This window comes from Merops nubicus, unplaced genomic scaffold, assembly GCF_000691845.1.
Source record: "Merops nubicus isolate BGI_N331 unplaced genomic scaffold, ASM69184v1 scaffold24708, whole genome shotgun sequence".
NCBI lineage: Eukaryota > Metazoa > Chordata > Aves > Coraciiformes > Meropidae > Merops > Merops nubicus.
Window position 1 is genome coordinate 61836 of NW_008625440.1, and position 8533 is coordinate 70368.

Consider the following 8533-nt stretch of genomic DNA (forward strand, 5'->3'; position numbering starts at 1 on the left):
GTGTCAAACACATCAAGACAAATGGTCTTATTTTTCAGGTGTTCTGAAGTTTGTAGTAGACAAGAAATCACTATCTCTGGGCACAGCTAGGGTTAGAAATTAAAACCAAATCTGGCTATGGCAGTTTTATTTCAAAAAAGAAAAGCTTACTTGGTTTTCAACTACACGTGCTATTTTTCTCCCTTTTTTTGTGTACTTAGGATACGAATTTTGTCTGGGGATTCCTGAACATGCCCAGAATTGGAGACAAGAACTGGAATAAAATCTGATCATCATTTGGAGCAAATACAATATGCTTTATAGTTAACAACTTCTATGCATATGACCAAATGCACAGTAAATAAGAATGTAGTAACTGCAATGTTTTTCTTGTGAGTTCTCTTTTGTTAAGAGGTATTTTTAAAAGCTGTGTCTCTTGTGTACTGAAAGTACCCACCCCTGGGATCTGCTTTGTCCTTTTCTGACTGTGAAATAAGCCTGTCCATTATCAGCATTTCATACAGTGATTTAATAGTTTAGGCATTGCTTAAATAAGACTATTTAAAAATGTGTATGTATATACACACATGCTTCATTCCTGAATATTTTATGGAAATAGTTTAATACTTCTAATTTTGCATATTGGTGGACAAATTGTAATATAATGAGATTGTTTAAAGATAATAAAGCTATTCCTGTAATACTTGGGGTTTGTGAGCTATTTGGCCTTTCGCTTACAAGGGAACTAACAGGTCACTGTATAGAACAATAACAAGACAGACATACAAGCTTCATACAGGCCCTGTTATATTCCAGTTAGTCACTGGGCTTTGCCACGTACTAGATGATGACAGTACTTGGGAAGTAAAAACTGATGATTAGCTTGCCAAAAAAAGCGTGCTGAAAAGTTTTATGCTTTTGTGACTAACTGAATCAAACCAGCACTGCAGTCACCGTTTGAATTAGACTGTTTGTTACTTATGTAGTAAACAAACAAGCTGAGAGAATACAAACACACCTGTGAAAAAATGAAGGACTCACCAATTTAATTTCTAAAAGTTGGTGGATTGCAACCATTGTTTAAGGTACATTTGTGTTGTTCCTGAATTATATTCTCCTGGAATAAACACTTGCTTAGATTAGAGTCTTTTTCAGTGAATTAAGCTAGCTATCTTTATTGTATTAGGCAGGTTCTTTCTCCCCCTTCTGACCACATGTATGGAAAAACGTGTGGAGACAGCATATAAATCAGCCTCTCCTACATATAAGCTGTGTGAACTATGAAAACAAAGTTGTCTAAAGAGCAACTGCCTGTACTTAGCTGCTAAAGCACTCCAATGTGTACTCTTAGAACATGCCTACTCTCACAATGCTCTTTAGACCTGCACAGCTCACAAGTTCAAATCTATCTTTTTAGTTTGCTTCCAGAACAATCAATCATTCCTCAAACACTCGAGAAAAAAGTAATTCAGCCAAAAATTTGAAGGCATGGTCAGGCTTACACAAGACGAGACCTTTCCCAAAGGAGCTTTGGTCAAACAATTCCTTTTTATATATTATTTCCTATATAAATATAGAAAAGAAAAAAAACCCCTTTACATAGTTGGGATGGTTTCACAGCAGACAAGCATGCTTTTTTCAGCTCTGCCTCTCCTAGAAACAGCATCAGACACTGTAACAAGCAGCTGATTAGGGTATAACATAGAGCTTTCCTGTACTACTTGAAGTCCCACTCCCAATTGTTTGTAAAATAGGATTACAGAATCACAGAATGGGAGGGGTTGGAAGGGATGTCTGGAGATCTAGTCCAAACCCCTCTGCCCCCACTAAAGCAGGTTCACCTAAAGCAGGTTGCCCAGGAATGCAGGCAGGCAGATTTTGAAAGTCCCCAGAGAAGGAGACTCCACAACCTCTCTGGGCAGCCTGTTCTAGTGGCCCATCACCATCACAGGAAAAAATTTTTCCCTATATTTAGCTGGAACTTCCTGTGCTCTGGTTTGTACCCAGTGCCCCTTGTCCTATCACTGGACACCACTAAAAAGAGGCTGACCCCCATCCTCTTGACACCTGCCCTTCAGCTATTTATAAACACTGATCATCAGACACCCTCTCAAGTCTTCTCCAGGCTGAACAGCCCCAGGGGCTGGGATTATACTGGGTATAATTTAATTATACTGTACCCTGGGGAGAAAAACGGCCTTTGTTTGCCGTTTGGTTTACAGTTATAGGAGCAGGGAATTTTGATTAGTAGATGGCTTCTCCACACCAACATCAAGGTCTTGCTTTGCAGACAGGAGGCACCGGCTGTACAGCTTGACGAAAACGCCACGCTGCTCTGCGGCAGCCTTCTGCACCCAATGCATTGCTTACCTGCTCCCATTAGTCCAAACGTTGCTCACGGATACCTATTAAGTGTTAAGTAGTTAATGAGCCATTTAAAATAGTAAGTTACTCCAAACAGAATTTGAACTGAAGCCCTTCAAATACAACACAGATGGCAGGATTTGTCATGCTGCATGTGAAGCTCCCCTCCTATGGCACAACCAGCTGCGACTCCTCTCCTCGTGCCCCACAAGCAATCAAGAGCTGCAGCCCTAGCACCAGCTTCAGCCTCAGCAACAGGCACTGCAAAAAGTATGCTCCCAACTATGGGTGTTGTGGCCAAAGAGAGAGCATCAGGTCTTGGACTACAAAGATTGTAGCTTAAGTAAGTCAAAACTATGTCTAGCTGACCACTTCCAGATATTAAAAAGATTATATGTGGCTAGAAGCAGCACACAAAGCTTTTAATTACTTTAATATCCTAAACTAAGGATTTTGTCTTCCATTTTATCTACTTTTACCTTCTTTCCCCTTGTACATCAAACGTATGTGAACATACCTGCAGGTGAGAGTCATTTTCCAATTCAAGTAACGTACCTTGTGGGCCCTGGCACAGTTTGTAAGTCTTGGTGTAAGTTTGGTGCCATAAAGAAGCAGAAGACAGGAAGGCTGGCTAGCATATTGCCACCATTCTCTCCACATTCTTTCCTTGCAAGGTCAGTTCACCTTGTGAAGCCAGAGGTAACATCAGACCCTTCCCAAAATCCAGCCTCTTCCTTCCTGTCCTGTAACAACCACCCTCTGGCACAGTCCCACTAGCAGCTGGAACAACCTTGCTCTAACTGCTTTGGGACACACTCTGTTATCAAACGTGGAAATTGGCCAAAACAGAGATTAAAATAATTCCTAGGGGAAAGAAAACTATTAAGTCATCTTGAGCAATTGATGAAGCCTTTCCACCACTCTTCCCAGCATTCGATCACGGAAGCATTTCGACACGAAGGAAGACAACTAAGCGCCAGTGGCAGATGTATTTTATTTACTGGGTCACAAGAGAGCGTGGCGGGCACCACGGCGCCTCACACCGCCCCGCTCGCTGAACAAACACCGCTCCGCCTCCAGGTCTCCTCACACCGACGGGGAGCTGCAAGGTAAAAAGCATACTCCGTTACGCTGGCAAAACTTCATGCTCCAGGGAAACGTATTAGTATGTATGAATGCAGAGCAACAGAGAAATGTTTATGTGGTGGTTTAGTCTAGAGGAATTCCCCCTGTTATTTCCTGATGGTTTAAGATTCACACACCCTTCATGTGGCAAACAGAAGTGGAACATGGAACAAATCAAGAGCTGGAGCAATACGGCGCAGCACGTGGGATCGGCTATACATGCTGCACGGGTAACAGAATCAGTCTTGCTGAGGGCCTGAAGAGAAAGGAATGCAGCTTTCAGATAGGAGCCAGGGAGGAAACAAGTGGTGTAGGCAACCTACCAAGGTAGGAAGAAAACCAAATTCAGATTGCTTCTCCACATTATACTGGACACAATCCAAGAGCAGCTGTGCTCCATGACAAGAGACATGCAAGTGGTTAGTCCCAAACTCTTCTTTATCCTACTGCTGAGCCCACTGTGGGGGCAGGCAGGGCGCTCCTCAGGCGGACACTCGCCCTTCGCCCCCTCTCTCAGCACCACCACCCGAGTCCACGCCAAGCAGATGAAACTGCCAGTTCACAGCTGGGCATCGAGCTGCCCACGTGCCCAGCGGGAGCAAACTCGGTGCCTCGTGCCAAGCTAACAGCCTAACTCATAAATTCTCCTCCTGCCTACTTGACCCTTTCCTCAGTTTTGGGGCTAAGTGCCAATTCCAGAGTGAGTATTCAAAGAGGTTAAACCACTGGATTTACTGGCACACATTAATATATTCCAGTAAAATGGGAGATGCAGAGCATGCACAACAACTGTACCCTTTAGGTAACGGTATCAAAAAAAGCATCAAATTCAACCTCCACCCAAAGCCCATAGCTCAGATTTAAGCTACTGCAGGAAATGAAAATGTTTTCCATCTGTTCTGTGAACTTGCGCTTTTCACAGTCTTTCCAGAACATTTAACACACTGGCATTGTTTTCCCCTTCTTCTACTCCGGTATTCATGTGTAGGCACGAAAAACCAAACTTTTCTACTACAAATGAGTGAAAAACAGCAGTTCTCACATACATAAGCGGGCTAAGGAATGAGAAGCATCAGTAACTGAAACAAAACCATATATAAAAGACGTGTCTTTCACATTTTCTTCTGAGCTGGTGTAATTACAGAATGGAAGAAATGTTTCGGAAACATTTAATTTTAACAGGTGCACACAATGTGCAACTTTTAACTTTTTTCTTAAGCTGCGAATGGGAACATCAGCTGAGAGTGGAGCTCTGCACTGAAAAAAAATCCTGCGCATGATTCCAATTAAATATTCAACATGCATCCTTGTTGACAGTGTTTGTTTCAAATGATTTGACCACCAGATGGCCGTTCAGAGTACTCTGATGAAGGCCACCTGACTTAAGAATGCAATTCCAGTGTCTAGGAAAGTTTAAAAGTGCCTATATATTAACAATAGGACCAAACCAGAGGCAGAATTACCAAGATTAAAACCAGGTAATTTTATAATTTCATTATTTATTTTGTTGCAGTAGCTAAAGAACAGAAGTTTCTCTCACAAAAAAAGGACTGCCACATTTATTTTTTTTCTTTTAAAATTTGTTAGAGGAGCTGCAGCTCTGTGTTTATGCAATTTTGTTATGCAGAAATCAGATAGCTGTAGACTGTCACACAACAGAATTTAGTATTAATAGTGTTAAGTACAATTCTTGTATTCAGTCTTGCTGCTTTAAGCAAACAGGCTGAGAAAATCCAGCTGGCCAGGATAATTAGAGCCACAGATTATCATGTAATGATCACAATATGAAAACATTCCAAAAGAATGAAAAAGCTATCATTCTAGATTAGTTTGAAGACATTTTAAAAGAAGCAGAGAGCTCAATGTACGAAATTTGGATCAAGAAAGGGGGAGGAATTCTTTATTGAGTTGTCACATCATAAGCTTGCGCAGTTTAGTGACTATGCTTATTAGTAACTACAACAAGGCTGAAATCGAGATTTCTTTTTCCTGGTGTTATGACTAGTAAGGAACAAGAAGTATTAAGGACTAGTAAGGAAGAAGAAATTTGGTAGTCTTCAAACAAAAGGCAGAGTTAAGTGCTAGGCAAACAGTATCATGAGCAAAGTTCCATTCAAACTTAATGCAGCATGGGAAAAATCTGAATATTAGTATACAGAGCTGTATGCCACTGCCATCTTTTTTTTATATGTGTATATATATAAAAAACCTCTGGTTTTAAAAATATTTTCCCTCGTTTCTAGTTATCTTCCCTTTGTCACCAGCATCAAATGACAAAAGGGTGTGTGGAGGCCGTCTCTGTTTCTTACACTGAGATGCAGGCTGTAAGAGGGAAACAGCCTCTTCCTTTTCTCACTTGCAGTGCCACCACGAGCACGTAAGCAGTGGACACAGACAGCCCAAAGCTAAGCAGTTCCAGATGGGACAGCAGCAACACAACAGTGACATCAGGCCAGTCTTACAGTTTAGTACAAGAGGGCTGTCCCCTCTCCATGGCTGTATGAGGGAAAGGCCTGGCACCACTCGGTGCAACCCTCCTACATCACACGAGTTACCCAAAAGGTATTCAGGGGCCCTGCCCTCATGCCCTGCTCCCCAGTGCCCATGATTCTGCACATTTTCATTGCCCAGAGGTCTCTCCAGTGCAACCTGTATCCCTTTTCTTTGTGAGCACCTTTCTGTTTGATCAAAAAGGAAGAACCTCCAAACAGAAGGACAGTGTTTCACTGAAACAATCTAACTTGCTCATTCTAATGCAGAGTAGGCTATTACCTGTAAATGCAGGTTACCATCACTTGGGTGGTGCAGACTCCAACACACCAGCTGCTCTCATGGCTTCAAAGTCCTTCATGGGATCATAGTTTTTATAGAACTCCGCATAAGCTCGTTTTCTGGGCTCAGCAACTCCAAACTGGAAAGTAACACATGGAAAATTAAAGCTTCCAAAGCATTACAAACAGAATTTTTCAGTTAGTGCTATGATTTGTATCAGTGGGTATCAGTCTAAAAAGCCTTTAGCTAAAATTAGTAAAATAGGACTTTGTTCCTGTTCAAATCAACAGTTCAGACTACCCAACCATTGGTCAGGAAAACAAATGTCTGAAGTGAAACCTTCAAAACTAAGTCCATTACAAGATAGCACGTTGCAGTTTTTAGATCCAGAAACGCTCCACCTCTATTGACACTCTCTGCTGGTAGTTTTCTCAGCAGAACACGCCGTTATGGCAAGTTTAGTGCCTGTGGGAAGCTGTCACACTGCAACTCCACGTAAAATGACATCCTAGAGCAATACACCCGAGCTACGCTGTAGCTTTTTCAAGGCTGCCAAGCCACTCTTACAGCTGACACAAAAAGACGCAGTCCTGACTCCCTGGATACTCATCCACCCGAAGCACGGTGCTCAAAAAGCCCTCAAACATGTGAAGGAAAGTCCAAGATGGGTTTGTCCAACAGTATCTAACATGTAACAAAGTAAATCACTACTGAGATCTATGTTGGTTGCTCTAAATACTGTCTGCTTCCTTACTAGTGTATTAATGGGGGATGCTAAAAACAGTATAAAACCACAGAGTATTACAAAAATTATATAGTAAATCTGAGCATAAACAAGCTTGCCCACCTCTTAATGAAGGTGTGAAGCAGATGCTGAGGTTTAACTGCAAGCTTATTGTTTCTGATAGACATTTGTTATCTCTGAGAAGTTTAAGTTAACTATCTTTGTGACAAGCAACCTGTAATTAACTTAATTTCTCATTGGTTGCTGAGTCCTCAAATGCCACAAACAGCCTATGAATGAGTTCAGTGGGCAAACCAAGCCCAGCTCTTCCACAGGATTTCAAACTGCCACTTTGTGTCTGGCGTCTGGGGAGTTATTTACTACAGGCACTCAAGAACAACTACCACTCTTATCTTTGCCAGAAGTCTCTTAAGGACCACAAAAAACAAACTCCAGTCTGTAAGTGGATGTAACGTAATTCACCATTTCCACACCATACTTCAGAAGAAAGGCTAGAAGGCCCATACTAGCCTTCCTCACACTGATATCTTCAGTATCTTCCAAACTGCTTATGAGTAAGTTCTCTGAAATCAGTCTAGAGATAAAATAAGAGATTGTCAACTCTCTTGAGTCTTGGCTACTGTGACAGAATGAGATTCAGACTATCCAGAGTTAGTGTGCATCGATCGTGCCAAAGACCAAGCGTAGTCTGGGACAAGGGAACACTAGGTTAAGTTGTCACAAATCGTGCGATCTTGATCACACAGCTTAAAGCATTGTATCATTTCTTCAGATGAAGATTAGGAAGATTTGTTTATATTCTGGAAACATGCTTACAAAAATACATTACTAAAGCTTTCCGGTGAACAGCTCAACTAAAACTAAACAAAAAAAATTATGAATTCTTAAGACACTCTAACGAGTCCAGTTTATAACTGAGCAAGTACAGTGCTCACCTTGTATAAAGCTGCACATCCCACAGATACAAAGAATGCCCCAAAGAGGTGAAACTTCATTCGTCTGGCCAAAAGGCGCCGCATTTGTGGCTTAGGCAACAGTGCAGATGACATGGTGATTGTATTTCCTAACAGAAAAAGATAAAAATAAGAGAATTGCAGGATAAGAAGCTCTACTTAAATAATTTTCTGCGACTGCTTTTGGAAGAGTACTTTTTGTATTGTGTAATAATCATCTTCATCACATAAGCAACAGCACTGCTCTCTATTTGACTTTTCAATGAGATCATTTAAGGGACAACATTCAAGGACAACCTATTTATGACATGAATTTTAATTAAGTTGTTCTTTTTAAGTCCTTACACCCAGTACTCATGGAATCAAGCCTGGCCTTTGCTGTTGATACTAAATCTTTCCTCCCTGCAGGGTCCACCATTCCAGGCCTGTCCTGGTGTTTATACCAGGAAATATTCAGAATACTGATCACATTTTATTAATTTCTAAGGAAGCACACGTATCTCGAACTACTTTGTGGGTTTGTTTTTTTTTAATGTCACTGCAAATCTATTGCATCAACGGATTTTTTTTTTCTACTTAGGCAGGCCCGCCGAGC

General features: G+C 41.4%; 1 protein-coding gene across 1 annotated transcript; it reads right to left on the reverse strand.

Annotated features, from left to right (window-relative positions):
- Positions 1-6259: 6259 nt before the first annotated feature.
- On the reverse strand, positions 6260-8034 carry LOC103778118 (cytochrome c oxidase subunit 6C). Its single transcript, XM_008945688.1, has 2 exons — positions 7921-8034; positions 6260-6379 (listed from the first exon to the last, which is right to left on the reverse strand). The coding sequence occupies exons 1-2, from the start codon at positions 8032-8034 to the stop codon at positions 6260-6262; spliced, it is 234 nt and encodes a 77-aa protein (XP_008943936.1).
- Positions 8035-8533: the final 499 nt, after the last annotated feature.